The sequence below is a fragment of the Balaenoptera acutorostrata genome, chromosome 2 (genome assembly GCF_949987535.1).
Source record: "Balaenoptera acutorostrata chromosome 2, mBalAcu1.1, whole genome shotgun sequence".
NCBI lineage: Eukaryota > Metazoa > Chordata > Mammalia > Artiodactyla > Balaenopteridae > Balaenoptera > Balaenoptera acutorostrata.
This window is the reverse complement of record NC_080065.1, coordinates 141,955,478-141,971,114: the sequence shown is the minus strand read 5'-3', so window position 1 is coordinate 141,971,114 and position 15,637 is coordinate 141,955,478. Positions and strand designations below refer to the sequence as shown.

The window sequence follows — 15,637 nt, the reverse complement described above, 5'->3', positions numbered from 1 at the left end:
ATAGGGTCCATAGACCCTGGGAAATTTTGTGAATGTGTTTGCACATGTATTTTCCCAGGACCCAGAACAAGTTAAGATCTAAGATCACTGCTTTTGTGGTCAGTTCTATCTGGTTGTGGCTGACTTAAGCGATGATCCCAATGAACACAAAGTTCATAACAAACTTCATTCTGTTTTTCTTTTTATTCCTTGAACCGTTTCATAAGACTGCCTAGTTCCTTCTGTGTGGAGATGCTTGGGGTGGTTCTACCAAGTTTAGTTAGGATCACTGGCTGCTGTTCCCAGGACGGTGAAGTCCATCATCTAAGGAGACAAATGCCTGTTTTTATTCTTTTCAGGAACCTTTTTGCTCCAGCCTACACAGAAACGCATTATACTCCAAGTGGCAACCCTCGAACCACCACCCTGAAATCCAAGGTAAGTTCAGGTCAATATCTATCAAGCAGCTGCCCTATCCCAGACCCACCCCTAGGAAGTGAGGAGATGCTCAGTGGAGACAGTTCCTCCCCTGAAGGAATTGTTTCCCTGACTGAGACCCAGGGAGTGAGCAGGAGACACAAAATATGAATTTGTTATTTTGTAAGCGTACCCTCCCCTTTGCTGGCTAAAATGGTGAAAGAAAAAATATTTTAAGCAAGTTGCATCTGATTAAAGTTGATAGAAATCATTGTGAAGCATACATTTTCTTTGCTTTATGTTAATTACCCACATACTAACAAAAGTTTAAGTAAGAGAAATGATTTACTGGTAATCCTGTCATCTCACCCAGTCAGATGTTTGGTTTTTTTTCATATGGACATGTAAGGTTTTGTACTCTGCCTTTTTTTTTTTTTTTTTTAATATTTTTATTTATTTATTTATTTACTTATGGCTGTGTTGGGTCTTCGTTTCTGTGCGAGGGCTTCCTCCCGTTGTGGCAAGTGGGGGCCATTCTTCATCGCGGTGCGCGGGCCTCTCACTATCGCGGCCTCCCTTGTTGCGGAGCACAGGCTCCAGACGCGCAGGCTCAGTAATTGTGGCTCACGGGCCCAGTTGCTCCGTGGCATGTGGGATCTTCCCGGACCAGGGCTCGAACCCGTGTCCCCTGCATTGGCAGGCAGATTCTCAACCGCTGCGCCACCAGGGAAGCCCCTGTACTCTGCCTTTTTAATGTGGTTTTAGGATGTGAAGATTTTCTTATTTTGCTGCTATCTTCATATTGGGTATTTTTCCCCTCAAAGTTGAGTTTGGCTGTTTGCACAGAGATTCGTCATTTAAAAAATGGTGTTTCAGTTTTAGTCTTTTAGTTTGCTCCACCACACCATTTGGTCACTGGTGGACATTTAAGGTCGTGAATCATACACGTTTCATGGTTTGCTAGCTTTCCCTACAGGGGACCTTTTAGAATTTGTAGGATTAGAGTGGTGGTTCTCAACTAGGAGTGATTTTGGTTTAAATCATTTCTTTTCCTTAAATTTTTGTTAAATATGTTGGTAATGAACATAAAGCAAAGGAAATATGCTTCACGATGATTTATACCAATTTTAATCAGGTGCAATTACCCTAAAATATTCTATTTGTCTCTTTGACTGTTTTAGCCAACAAAGGAGGGGACCCTTGGCAATTTGTGGGCACAGTTTGGGTTATCGTGACTGGGAGGTGGGTGCTACTGGCATCCGGTGGGCAGGGATGCTGCTGATTACCCTACAATGCACAGGCCAGTCCTCCACAGCAGAGAAGTATCTGGCCTCAAATGTCAGTAGTGCCCACGTTGAGACATTCTGGACTCGAGTGACCCTTCTCGGACTCTGTGCCAAAGAGCAGGGGTGAAGGAGAAGGGAAGAGAGACTCCAGCAGAAGGAGCAGTCTTTTGCCTTTGGGGCCGGATGTCATGGGCTTTTGTGGTGTGCGTATCTGGGAGGTGTGGTGTGCAGGCAGCAGGATGGGCTCCTCTGCCTCAGTGCTCCTCCCACAGCTTCCCATGACCCTGAGGTTCCCACGTGATCCACTCTTTACAGGAGCCCTGCCGGAGTGCAAAAGCCTAGAAGACAATGACAGCCACTAACAGTCGTTAGCAGCACAGATGAGTTTATCAGATCACCCTTGAATGAGGAGAGGGACACAGGACAGTTAGGTTTCGATGGGTCTAAGAGGTCTGTAGTAACTCGGTAGCTGAGGGGCTATGTTGGATTGCTGGGTGTGAAGATCAGTGCTGCCTTCTTCACCAAGACCTTCCTGGGGAGGGGAAGGAGTGGCTGGTGCCCACGGCAGGCAAGTAGGCTCTGTCTTCTCATCTCTGGGATGGCTGGCCAGCTGTGACTCCACACCTTCTTCAAGGCCCCTTGGTTGAAACTTCTTCCTCCCTTGAGACTTATGCTCTCTGTCTCCAGTGAGGTGGGGAAGGGACAGACATGCCTCAAAAGCCCCTCGCCATTATGACCTCACAAAGCACCCTCCTCTGGGTTTAGCTCCTGCACTTCTGTGCTGAAGAATGGGTCTCAGTGCTCGAGTTTGCCATGAGCTCATGCTTCCTGCTACGAAAGCCCCCTCAGGGTGGCCCCCTCAGGCTGAGAAGCTGGGAAGGAATGCGATGACTTCATGGCTGTTGTGTACTTGTTCTTTGTGCTCTCGGGGTTAGGCAGAGATGTTGTGAGGGCCTTTGAGAAACAGAGGACAGTGAGAGAACTTCCCCTCCCTCCCAGAGAGCCCCTCCTTCCTGAAGGTCTCTTGACCGAAGCACAGAAGCACATCTCCCCTGAAGCATGGGATGCCTCTTGTTTTCTTACATCCCCTGCTCCTAGGCTCTTGCAAAGCCCCCACCCAGCCCCAGGGGGCTTCCAGTCAGCTTTCTTACTTGGGAGCTGAAGACTCAAAGAGAAATGGGAATGGAATAAACCGCTTAGCTTCGCTTGACCCAAATGTTGCGGATCACACTCTCCTACCAAACTTGGCCAGGGGTAGTGGGAGTTCTGGGAACCTTATCCAACCCATTGCTGGGCCTGTGGGCTCCAGCCCTGATCTAGGTCAGATCATTGGAGGAATGGTCTGTGAGTGTGTTCCAGTAGAACGAGTTGCAGAGTTTGGGGTCTGAAGCCAGGGTTTTAGTCTTGGCTTTAACTAGCTGTGTGACCTGAAAAACCCTTTTGACCGCACTGGTGTTGAGTTTCCTCATCTGAAAATTGGATATGCTAAGATCTGACTGTCAGGGCTGTGGAAGGGTAGGATGAATCACTGATTTTTATGGGAATTTATTTTTTTAATTTATTTTTTAAAACTTTGGGTTTATTTATTTATTTATTTATTTTTATTTATTTATTTATTTATTTTATGGCTGTGTTGGGTCTTCGTTTCTGTGCGAAGGCTTTCTCTAGTTGCGGCAAGTGGGGGCCACTCTTCATCGTGGTGCGCAGGCCTCTCATTATCGCGACCTCTCTTGTTGCGGAGCACAGGCTCCAGACGCGCAGGCTCAGTAATTGTGGCTCACGGGCCTAGTTGCTCCGCGGCATGTGGGATCTTCCCAGACCAGGGCTCGAACCCGTGTCCCCTGCATTGGCAGGCAGATTCTCAACCACTGCGCCACCAGGGAAGCCCTTTATGGAAATTTATAAACATCTCTTCCAACGCCACATCTTACAGATGAGGAAATTGAGGTGAGAAGAGAAAAAGGAACATGCCGAAGTCGAGATAACCAATGAGAGGCAAGGCTTAGACTAGTACCTCAGTCTCTGTTGGTGCTGGAAGATGATAGAGCTTTGACAAATTAAGTTCAATGCACTTTGCTGGGTCTGCTTTTGCTAAGAGAGACAGAACATGGAGTCTGAAGTCAGGCTGCTGGGGTTTGAATCTCCACTTTGCCGTGTGGCCCTGTGAATGACCTAAAACCTCTCCAACTTTTAGTTCCCCCTTTTAAAAAATGACAATAAGAGTATCTACCTCATAAAGCTGTGATCGGAATTAAAGGAAAAAAATCATGTAAATTGTTTATCCAGGAGCAAGAGCTGGGTAGATGTTAGCTCTTACTGTTAATAACAGTAAATGGCAGGCATTATTATCACATGCGGTGATGTGTGTGACAGCCCTTTGTAAAGTGTGTTGCACTATACTCATGCCTAGAGCTGAGCAGAGGGTGGAACCAGAGAATGTAGACGAATGGGTTAGCTGTCTCCTGGGTCACATGCCTGCCTGCTGGGGACCAAGGAACAACCACAATCAAGTGTGGTCCTGGTGATGGATCTCTCGGACTGTTGTTATGTAGGTGAATGCCAGAGATTCCTGATTGGCCCTGCTCAGGCCCAGGACGTTGGTGGGGAAAGATAAAGCTTCCGTGTCTGCAACTACACAGTTTACATCCTTCTTAAGACCTTCTTAAGAACCCGGCTCTGCCCTGGAGATTTTACCTTCTTTCTCTTCGGACCCGCTTATCTCTTTTGACCTTCTGGGAAGAAGCTTGTAGGAATGTGTCCCTTGTTATCACCCGTTGGTGTGCTGGGAACAGTCCTGGTTTGTGTCCGTCTGTCTGGTTTAGCACTTTATCACTCTCAACAGGGTCCTGGTTTGCCTCATAAATGCTCTGGCTACCCTACTTATCAAACACTCTGCTGGCACCTCGAACTTTATTTCAAGCCACTCTTCATGATGTGTAATTATCTTTGTATGGCTTTTAAACTAATATTGGCTCTCACAAGATCATAAGTCCTACGAAGGCTGGAGCTGTGTCTGTTACTCATTGTTGTGTCTCGGGGCCTGGTCCTGGGCCTATAGCACATAGTGGTTTGTAGCCATGAGGAATCCAGCCGGGTTGGGAAGACCAGATGGCCGTGAGATGCCCTGGCTAGAGAGCAGCAGCAGACCTGCAAGTGTCCACGGACACAGGTGACAAATCAAGTCTGCTCCAGGCACGCAGGGATTCAAGGGGGGCAGGGAAGATGGGGGATAGATCAGTTTCCTAGAGCCGCTGTAACTGAGTGCCATCAACTTGGAGGTTTAAAACAACAGAAATGTGGTCTCTCATAGTTCTGAAGGCTAGAAGTCCAAAGTGAAGGTTATGCTGCCTCTGTCGTCTCTAGGGAAGGGTCCTTCCTTGCCTCTTCCAGCTTCGAGCGGCTCCTGGCCATGCTTGGTGCTTCTTGGCTTCTAGTTTTGTCTAATCTCTGCCTCCATCTCCACATGGCCTTCTTCTTCGTGTGTGTGCCTGGGTCTCTCTGTGTCCTCTCTTCTTTTTATAAGAATACTAGTTCAGTATTGCCTCAGCTTAATTTAATTACATCTGCAAAGACCCTTTTCCAAATAAGATCACATTCTGAGGTTCTGGGTAGACATGAATTTTGGGGGTGACACTGTTCAGTCCTTACGGGGGGTCAAAGATGTGAGTCTAGTGGGGAGGCAGGCTTTTGAGAAGCCAGTGTTTCCTGTGGCCAGCATCATGCCATAGAAAGAGATCTGAGGGACTTCCCTGGTGGCGCAGTGGTTAAGAATCCGCTTGCCAATGCAGGGGGACATGGGTTCGAGCCCTGCTCCGGAAAGATCCCACATGCCGTGGAGCAACTAAGCCTGTGCGCCACAACTACTGAGCCCACGCTCTAGAGCCTGCGAGCCACAACTACTGAGCCCACGTGCCACAACTACTGAAGCCCATGCGCCTAGAGCCTGTGCTCCACAACAAGAGAAGTCACCGCAATGAGAAGCCCGTGCAATGCAACAAAGAGTAGCCCCTGCTCGCCGCAACTAGAGAAAGCCCGTGCGCGGCAGTGAAAACCCAAAGCAGCCAAAAATAAATAAATAAAGTGTTTCTCTTAAAAAAAAAAAAAAGAGAGAGATCTGGAATCCTGGGTTCTCCAACTAGCAGTGAGACCTGTGGCAAATCTCTTTGCTCCTCTGTGCCTTAGCTTCTTCATCTTTTCAGTGAGGATGATGGCATCTACCCTGTCCCACCGCCCAGGAACATTGCGAGGGTCAAATAAAATGGTGGCTTAGAAAGCTCTTTGCAGATTGTAAGCTTAGGGTAGGTAGGTATATAATCACCCCTGACTTTCATGAGACACTAACATTGCAGTGCTTATCAGTATCCTGTGGTCTGACCACCAGCTTTCTCCATGCTAGGATCACTGCTTTTACCACGGGACAGTGAGGAAGGCAGAACAGTCCAGTGTCACGCTCAGCACCTGCCGGGGAATGAGGTAAGAGGCCCTGACAGTGCTGGGGGTGGGGGCAACTGAGACTCTCCCCAGGAATGGAATTTTTAAGCCAAGCGGGGCTGGCCTTGGGCAGGGACTTTGAGAAGCTGTCTATTGAGAATGTATGCAAGCCAGCTCTGAGAAGGGCTGAGCTTGGGAGGGACAAGGGAAATAATAATCCTTTGATGATGATGATGGTAAAAATAATAATGTTAATAATAGATAACCCACAGATTCACTGGGGACTGAGCATAACCATGCTAAGACTCACCCAGGCTCATATGCCAATGTGAGGCCCATCATGCTGCCGATCCCACGTGTTTGTTTATAAATCGAGCCATGTCTCATCTGTAAGGCTTCGTGGTGAGTTGGCCGGAGGGGATTAGGCAGGAAACAAGCTTTGGCTGGGAGGCCATAACAGAGACCCCAAATCCCCTGCTCAAGTGACCTGATTGAGCCTAGCCAACTGGCCTTCCAGTGGTGTTTACAGGCCCAGCCATCTGCAGTCTACAAGTGAACAGCATCTGTCCCAAGAAGGAGGAAAGGGAACATGCAGGTGTGACTTGCTTCTCTCTGCCTCTTCCTGTGTCCTCTTGGTCTGGAGCAGTGGGAATTTGGCTTGGCCTCTCATACATCATTCCCACAGCTGTGCTGATAGGGGGAAACTGGGTGAGCCGTCCATGTGTTTCTATTTTGCACGCTTCCCTTTTATGGGGTCCACCCGCCTTATTTTCCCAGCCTTCTCACTGCACACCTTAAGAAACCAAGGGTGTCTGTGGGCCCGACTGATTTAAGAGCTGGAGACGCATGGCAGATGGCTCGATTCAGACTCTGGAGTAGGAGCAGCTGTAGCAGCAGCAGGCTTCAAACCCATGTAACACTCAAGTCACCCCCCACTAAGGCTCATAAAGCGATGCTGCAATGGAAAATCTCCATAGCAATTGTGCTTCTCTCCTGGAAACATGCTCTCTGTGATTGGAGAAAGTAGGTAGGATTTATACCAAGTGGGATCTTCAGGCTGATGATACAAATACAGAGGAATCCAGCTGAGTTTCTAGATTGTTGCTGGGCGTCCTCTTCTCTCCAAAGCTGTTCTTTAGGCTAATTTAATTGAAGAGGTAATACGGGATCATAGTAAAAATACATTCAAATAATATAAGAGCGTACAATGAAAGAGTACGCTTCCTGTTTCCTGAATCCCCCCCTCCCCAGTGGCAGCCATTGTTACCAGTTTCTTGTGTATCCTTTTAGAAATATTCCTTCCAAAAAGGAACATGGATATGTAATATAATGCTCTGTAATCTTGTTTAGGCCACTGACCCCTTTGAGAATAGAGTGGCAGCTCTGGATATTTATAAACTACACCAATGAAAAGATGTGGTACACCATTTCCTAGGGATGTTTGGTGTCCATACTCCCCAAGCCTGTCTCCTATGAAGGACTCATCTAAATGTCCTATACAATGTCTTGCGTGCACAAATGCTTTGCAAATTAACATAAAGTATAAATTTTAGGAGCAATGATTATTTGTGAAGAAATCTAGACATTACTGGGTTGAGGTGTCCTTGACTGAACCTGTGGGGTTTGGCAGACACTGGGCGTGCGTGTACGTGTGTGTGTGCATGCACACACGTGTGTCCAACTCACTGTCTATCAGCAGGAGAGGTATTGATTGCAGTAAAAACATTTTTTAAACCTGATTGGTCACTTTATTTGTAAAGAAAATGCTTATTGAAGATTATCATTACGTAACTAATGAGTGTGCTAAACATCCAAATAATACTGGAGCATAAAACTAAAAGAAGTGAAAATTCTTTATCCTGTCCTACCCTTTCAATCAATCTCATTCCCCATCTGTAATCTGTTGGGGAGTATACATAATTGAAATACATAATTATGTGTATATATGATTTTTTAATCCAAGGGAGATTGGTTATAGGGTTATACATACCATTCTGTAATTTGTTTTTTTCTTTTTCCAACTTAACATTATGTCGTAGGCACACATAGATCTAGCTCATTCTTTTAATGGCTGTATAGTATCTTAAGTACTAATGTCTGGCAAGTTTAATGACATAGAAAGTCTTTCAAAGACATACAGTAGATCACCTGTAGTCATCTATTTGATGCATCACTCTTATAGCAGATCTGTCCTCAGAACTCTGGGGCCCATACTCACTGTGGTTATACCTTATCCCAGGTCCCTGGACTCAGACTCTGTGGGAGAGAGAGGGAGAGAGAGGATATGAAATTAAGAGTGAGCACAGGAGGATGTGTGTGAATGTTATGTGATGGCTTAGAAGGAGCTCACAATTTAGAGTCAAGCGACCTGAGTTTCAGATCTAGCTCCATACGTCCCAGCTGTGTGATCTCTGAGCTTTCCTTCCCCTGTTTCATTTCATTTCATTTCCTCCTTGTCTTTGCCTTGGCCAGCTCAGCTCTCTAGATGGTGCCCATGGTGCAGGGGGCTGCTGAGTCCTGGGTTGGGGGCTGAGGGTGGTGTCATGGCTCCGCCCGTGAGTAGTGAGCCTGGATGTCAGGAGACCTGGGATCTGCCCCCAGCTCTAACAGTAGCTCACTAGGTGACCTTGGGCAAGTTCCTACTTCTCTGGGCTTTGGTTCCTCTTATCTGAGAAAGCAGGGTAGACAAGACCATGAAAAAGACTCTTCAGTGTCGAAATTTCTGTGCTGCAGAGAGAGTGGGCAGAGCTTCCAGGAGGTGGGGCGCCTGGGACAGAAGGAGCCAGTCCATGCCTATCTGCCCTTTTGCCAAGGAGAGGTGTGGCCCTTTCCCGTTTGAATATCTGGCCTTCCTTCTGCAGAACAGATAAGAAATGCTACCTCTGTGTCACGCATAGAGTAAGCCCTCACAGGGCAACATCAAGTTGTGTCAGGTGTAGATTCTGGAGTCAGGCAGTTCCTGGTATAAAACCTGACAGGTTGCTTCAGTTCCCTAGCATCAGTTTTCTCACCTGTAAAATGGGAGCAACAAGAGTGACATCACTGGTGGATTTACATGAGGTGATGAGTGCAACTTCCTTGAGATCAGGGACTTTTTTTGTTTTCCTATCATGCTGCATCCCTGGTGCCTAGAACTGTTCCTGGCACACAGTAGGTGCTCAATACATATGTGCTGAATGGCTACTGAATAAGATGCCTTGTACCCTGCCTTGTGTATAATACATGCTCAATGACTATTAGATATCTTTTTAAAATATTACCCTAACTGTTAGTAAACATTGCCTCTTACTTCAGTCAACTATCATAGCAGCCCTGTGAGAGGGGCAGCTTTGTTGAGTAACTTAGCCCAAAGCTAGCAGACAGCAGAGCCAGAATTTGAATCCAGGTGTGTCCCACTCCTGAGCCCATGCTCTCCACTTGTGGCTTGCCACCCCATCCCAGAGGGACCACGTCGCCCGTGTGATCACGTCACCTCTGTGCTGCCTTTGAAGCTCCCTGTAACTCCTTCTCACTTGCATGCAGATTTGGGGGGAAGGAAAGAAGTGTGACAGAGTGATTACCTCTTAGGGCAGCTCTGGATGTAGGCATGTAGGGTGTGTCCCCTTGGGTTCAGTTCTAGAATGGACAAATTCCTAAGAAGCAGTTCTTGCCTAGTTCCTGGAAGGATGCATTTGAGCGAGTCCTGTAGTCATTCAGGGGTTAAACCTGCTGCCTGCCTGGCCTGCCCTGCCAGGGTTCCTCTGTATAATTTCATTTGTTTCAAGCTCTCAACAACGGGGAATAGGATGGAGAGCAGAACGGAGAATAGCGTGTGAGGTCCTGGCCACCCAACCTCATGGGTCCTCCTCCCGCCAGCTAAGCTCTGCCATGCTTACATTTAGCAAATTAGATCAACTGAGACACTTAGAAGGAGAAATGACTGGTGAGTGCTCAGGGGAGGGCAGCTAGCAGGGCTTGGGATTGGTGACAGGGAAGGGCCCTGGGAAGTAGATTCTCACAAATCCCCCCACTCTCAAAGCTGGGCTTCGCTGTGACATGCTAGGGCTTGTGCCAGCCTCTCCTCCATCCCCAGGCGGTCGGGAAGGTGGCAACTGTGACACAGGCGCGTTACCAGCAGCCACGGCAGGGGGAGGGGAGGGGAGCGGCCGCAGAGTCCTATTGCTGGAAGGACCTTCAATGTCCTTCTGAGCTTGTGTTTCTCTGTTCTCCCTGGAACAGAATTGCTTAGAGCTCTGTGAAAAGACAGGCCCCTGCCAGAGGCTGGGCTCCAGGTCAAGGTTCCTGAGTGTGGCTGTGCAGGGGATTACTATGGGACTTGTTCACTCGCTCAGGCCTACAGAATCTGCGTCTCCTAGGTGGGGCCTGGACATCTCCATTGTTAATACACCCTGTAGAATATTCTGATGGATAGATCTGGGAGATTTGATCCTAAGATCTCTGACCCCTAGGTTTGGAACTCACTGATAGAGGCAGATAGCATAGAGGTTAAGGACATGGGGTCCAGAGTCGGCTGGACCTTAAATCTTTGGCCCCAGAATACCCATGAGAGCTTGTTATTTAATCTCTCTGGGGCTCAGTTTCCTTATCTATAAAATGGGACCCATGATGGTGCTTTACAGCATTGATGTAAGAATGATGATTATAAGCACAGTGCCTGGCATATAGTTAACTCTCAAAAAATGGTGTCTAAAAATGAGAAGTAGACTGACTGCCTCTCCCAGCTGGTGTCTGACTTCAGACAGGCCAGCTGGGTAATGGCCAATCACGCCTCAGAGGAGAGTTGCTGATTCTCGTCACTTATAGCTACTCTGCAGGGCTCTGGTAACAGAGGCAGTGTGAGGTCATGGTTAAGGTCTTGGGACCTAGAACCAGACTGCTTAGGTTTTTACTGCCTGTGTGACTTCGGTCAGTTGATGAACCTCACTGAGCCTTAGTTTTCTCGTTTGTAAAATGAGGATAATATTTGTAAGGATGATAGAAGTTGGTGTGAATAATAAAATACTCAGCACAGTGCCTGGTCCATAGCAAAGACTCAGTAATTTATAACCACCATGACTGTTGTTCACTGTGTACCAAACTTCTGTGTCGTCTCTGTCCTATTTGGCCTAGAGGCTTATTCAGGTGATGCCTGGTCAGCTGCACTGGAACTTTCCACCCACTGGGTGTTATCTCCACAGCCACAGCCCAGTGCACACAAAGCCATCGGCTGGTTTGTGGTGAAGCCCTCTGCTTCCAGTGTTTGTAGCCACTGGGGGAAACTGAGGTGATGGGGAGGGGCCTTGGTCAGCCAAGATGAGAAGATAGCTTGGGAACAGGATGCCCACAGCGGCTCTGCCCTCTGCCCTTTCCCGCCTGGACTCAGGAGCGGATGTGACCCTTGCCGTTTGCTCCACTCTCACCCCCAGCTGCACAGGCAGCTCACTGGGTGTCCCGCCGGGGGGCTGGTCTGGGATTGCTGCGTCAGCCTGGGTGAGGTAGCCGGGAAGTCGTCAGGCTCCCTGGCACCGGAATGAGGTCAACCAGGGATGGATTCCAGGAAGGACTGCTGCTGATCAGGGCCTGGCGCTGTCTCTCCTGAGACCGTCGCAGGCTCTTCCCAAAGGGCAAAACCTGGGCGGGGATCCGGAGGCGTTAGGGGCAGGGATGGAAGCCGAGACAGCTGAAGAGAGATCCTGCCAGTTTGGAGTGGCAAAGACTGACTTGGCTACACTTTACCTTTTGAAATTTCTGGATGGATAGAGCCTGAGGTTTTGGAGCACACGAAATGCTGTGGGGTCCCTGGGGTACATTGCTGGGATCTTCCTCCCCCAGGTCCCTGATAACATTCCCTTGCTCTCGTTTTCATCTCACGGTGTCAAGGATGGCAAATACCTGCTGCGGGGGCCTCTGCTGTCCCTTCCATTGATTATTGGTGATAGTGATTGATAATAAGCTGTGCACTCTTTCTCACCGAGTCCAGATAAAGCGCCCAGAAGCTTCATTGATGCAGCACCCCAGGCAGCAGCATCCAACATCAGTGTTAAGGGCGATGAAAGCTTTTTGCCTCCTCTGTTAACATACTGTAGTGATTTATTCCCGTGTTCAGACTCTAAGCTCCGTGAGGGCAGGCATCTTGTCTGTCCTGTTCACTACTCCATCCTCAGCAACTAGCACGATGCCTGGCACATAGCAGCAGCTCAGGAAATATTTGTGGAATGAATGTCTGTCCTCCAGTGGAATGTGAATTACACAAGGACAGGGATTATGTCTAGATTACATCTAATACAGAGTAAGGGTTCAATGAGTGAAAAAATATAATGAATGAACACACATCTTTATTCCGAGTTCAAGGCTAGTATCTGTAACCCAGAGAAAAGAGTAGTCACACATGCTTGGTTGTGGGTGTCACCTCACCGCAGAGCTGCCTTGCTGACACAGGGAAATTGGGGCTGGTAGGCATGCCATCAGTGATGTCTCTAGCTTTGATTTCCAAGAGCAAAGACACTTGTCTTTCCATTTACTCATCCCAAGAGTCCTGTGAAGTTAGAAAATTATCATTCGCATTTACACTGGGGGAAACTGAGGCTTGGAGTGATTGAAGAGGTTTGGTGAAGAGCATTTGACAATTTAATGTTGGAGCTAAGATTAGAACTTGGGTCTCCTCATCCTCAGGCCAGCATTCTTTCACCAGTCACCAGACCGTCTTTTTCTCAGTCTATAAAGTTTTGACCTGTGATTTGTTGTATGCTATGTTTGGGTTTGGGAGGCTTTTTGGAATCCTATTCCTACCATCCTTTATGAGTATGAACTGTCCCTGGTCCAGCCCTTTTAGAACCTTCAAGCTTCTCTGTGATAAGCTTTTGTACCCTGAAACCGTGCACCACATCTCACATACATGTGCATTTCTCTGGAGAGGAAGTCTGAGTTTGCAACAGATTCTCACCAAGGAGTGCATGACCCCATAATAAGATTAAGAAGCAATGATCAAAACCAACTGTGAAATTTTGTATATGGGGAAACTGAGGCCTGAGCAAGGGACTTTTCCAGGACCATAATCTTTGACCAGAGATTCTATTTCTCCCGTCAACAGAGGACTGATTATGGTGAGCAGTAACCTCAGCTACATCATCGAGCCCCTCCCTGACAGCGAGGGCCACCACCTTATTTACAGATCCGAACATCTCAAGCTTCCCCTCGGGAACTGTGGGTTCGAGCACTCCAAGCCCACCGCCAGGGACTGGGTCCTTCAGTTTACAAACCAGACCAAGAAGCGACCTCGCAGGGTGAGTTTTTCTTAGTGCAGGAGTCAGCCTGGGGATAGGCTTGTCCCTTCTGAGGACCCTTACCTTGGATCCAGGAGTATTTCTAAATTAAAGGGAGATGCCTAAGAAGGAGGAAATAGTCTTTTCCTCTTAGTCTAAGTCATTGTTGAGTGTGAGAAACCCTTGTATTCGACAGAATAACTGCTTTGGGGGAAAACATTACTACCTCTAAAATAAGGTGCTGATTTCAGAAACTTTAAAATGTGAGAAAAAAATATACGCCTCCCTTTTTGGAATAGCCACTTAACCACGTGCACAAAATGCTTGTGTTTATTTATAGCGAAAATAGAGGTATGTGGTTTAAATGTCTTTTGGGAACTTGATTGTCAGCATGTTCCCTCACGGTATGTCAGCCTCTGTTCTGTCTGCATTAGGCAGCCAGCTCATTATTTCTGGAGACTAAAGGACTGGACCCAGTGTCCCAGAGCAGCCTCCCATGATAACCAAGATAGCAGGCAGAAGGTGTAGTGAGGGTGATGATGAAGCGACCATAGCTGGCGTTGTCTCTAGATCCCAGGTACAAACTTAGTAAGGAGGGCCGCTGCTTATTAACTGCACCATGTCTGAGCAATTTTTTGAAATGAGGTCAAGTCCACCATTTCTATAGCTCTGATCTGCTTATGTCTCTTTCTTAGATGAAAAGGGAAGATTTACACTCCATGAAGTATGTGGAGCTTTACCTTGTGGCTGATTATGCAGAGGTAAGGGGGAGGCAATGGGTTTTAGCAGAAAAATCGCTCTCTTGATAGCTTCCATTCCAGCCTTCAAACTGCTTTGGGGAAATACTAAAGCATTCCTCTTTTTCCGGTTTGTCATGTGATTTTGACCTTAAATCTGACCAAGGGCTCTTTTTGCTATTTTAAACATAGTTGGGAAAAAAACAAGGAGAAGTCTCTTCCAGCTCAGTACGTTAATCAGAACATCAGGATAAAGAATGTTATTTGGGTTAACATTTCTTAGACTGGGTCTGAAGACCCTTAGGTTTTGGTGCTTATTCTTTGGGAGAATAGAGATAGACCTGCCCCTCACCTCACAGGGTTTCCAGTAGCAGCACAAAAACTCTCTAGTTCCAAGTGTGATGACTGCTAGGATGGTTCATTGTAGAGGATTAGAGTGCAGATAATGAATTGGGGAAAGCTCCCCAAGGCAGTGGTGTTGAAGCTGACTGCTAAAGAATGGATTCAGGCCCTATGGCCCATATTTGCCTAAATTAGCTGTATTTTACCTCATTCTCACTTTATGTAGTGGCTCAACCACATAATTGACATATCTTCTGGGCATGGAAGGTCAGATGAGCTGAGCACTCCCCACGTTCTAACATTGCACCTCGCCTGGGGCTCCCCTTCAGACACAACTCATCACAGTTCCCGTCTGTCACATACGATCCAAACGGGTTAGTTAGCAGCTCCCCCAGAGGAGCAGTCCCACAGCACAGATCCTGGAGGCAGTGCAGGGAAGGGGGAAGAATACTAGACTTCACGCTGGAAGAGCTGCCTTCCAGTGTCAGTGGCGGGAGGAGGTGGCCCTTGAGTGTCTGCAAGGACACGGAGTCGTTAACTGGGCAGAGACATGGAGGTGAAGGGCCCTCCCAGGCCGAGGAAACATCTTTTTTTTTTTTTTTTTAATATATATATTTTTCAATTTTATTTTATTTATTTATTTATTTTTGGCTGCGTTGGGTCTTTGTTGCTGTGCGCGGGCTTTCTCTAGTTGCCGCGAGTGGCGGCTACTCTTCGTTGTGGTGCGCAGGCTTCTCATTGCGGTGGCTTCTCTTGTTGCGGAGCCCGGGCTCTAGGCGTGCAGGCTTCAGTAGTTGTGGCGGGCAGGCTCAGTAGTTGTGGCTCACGGGCTTAGTTGCTCCGCGGCATGTGGAATCTTCCCGGACCAGGGCTCGAACCCGTGCCCCCTGCATTGGCAGGCGGATTCTTAACCACTGCGCCACCAGGGAAGCCCCGAAGAAACATCTTGTTCTGCTTTGAGAGGAGTTTTGCTTTTTAATTGATGTCGGTATTGGTTTTCCCAGCAGCCTTTCTTTCTTTTTTTTTTTCCTTTTGTTTTCCTTTCCAAAGACTGGTGTGTGTGTAGGATGGGGGAGTGGTGTGGGGAGCAAAATCCTAAGTGATTTAAAAGCCGCAGCTGCGCAGTCACGGGAGATGCTAATGGCGCTGGCCCCTGCCTAACAGAACTGCCATAGTGGGAGGGTTGCTGGAAGAGAGCTGAGCT

The 15,637-nt window shown here is 47.7% G+C and overlaps 1 protein-coding gene across 1 annotated transcript in view; it reads left to right on the top strand.

Moving 5' to 3' along the window:
- Nucleotides 1-15,637, top strand: part of ADAM19 (ADAM metallopeptidase domain 19) — an 86,841-nt gene that overhangs the window by 34,187 nt on the left and 37,017 nt on the right. Inside the window, exons 4-7 of the mRNA XM_007165528.2 lie at nucleotides 339-417; nucleotides 6,079-6,155; nucleotides 13,183-13,375; nucleotides 14,050-14,115. Coding sequence (XP_007165590.1) covers nucleotides 339-417; nucleotides 6,079-6,155; nucleotides 13,183-13,375; nucleotides 14,050-14,115 — 415 coding nt within the window. The remainder of the gene's footprint in view (nucleotides 1-338; nucleotides 418-6,078; nucleotides 6,156-13,182; nucleotides 13,376-14,049; nucleotides 14,116-15,637) is intronic.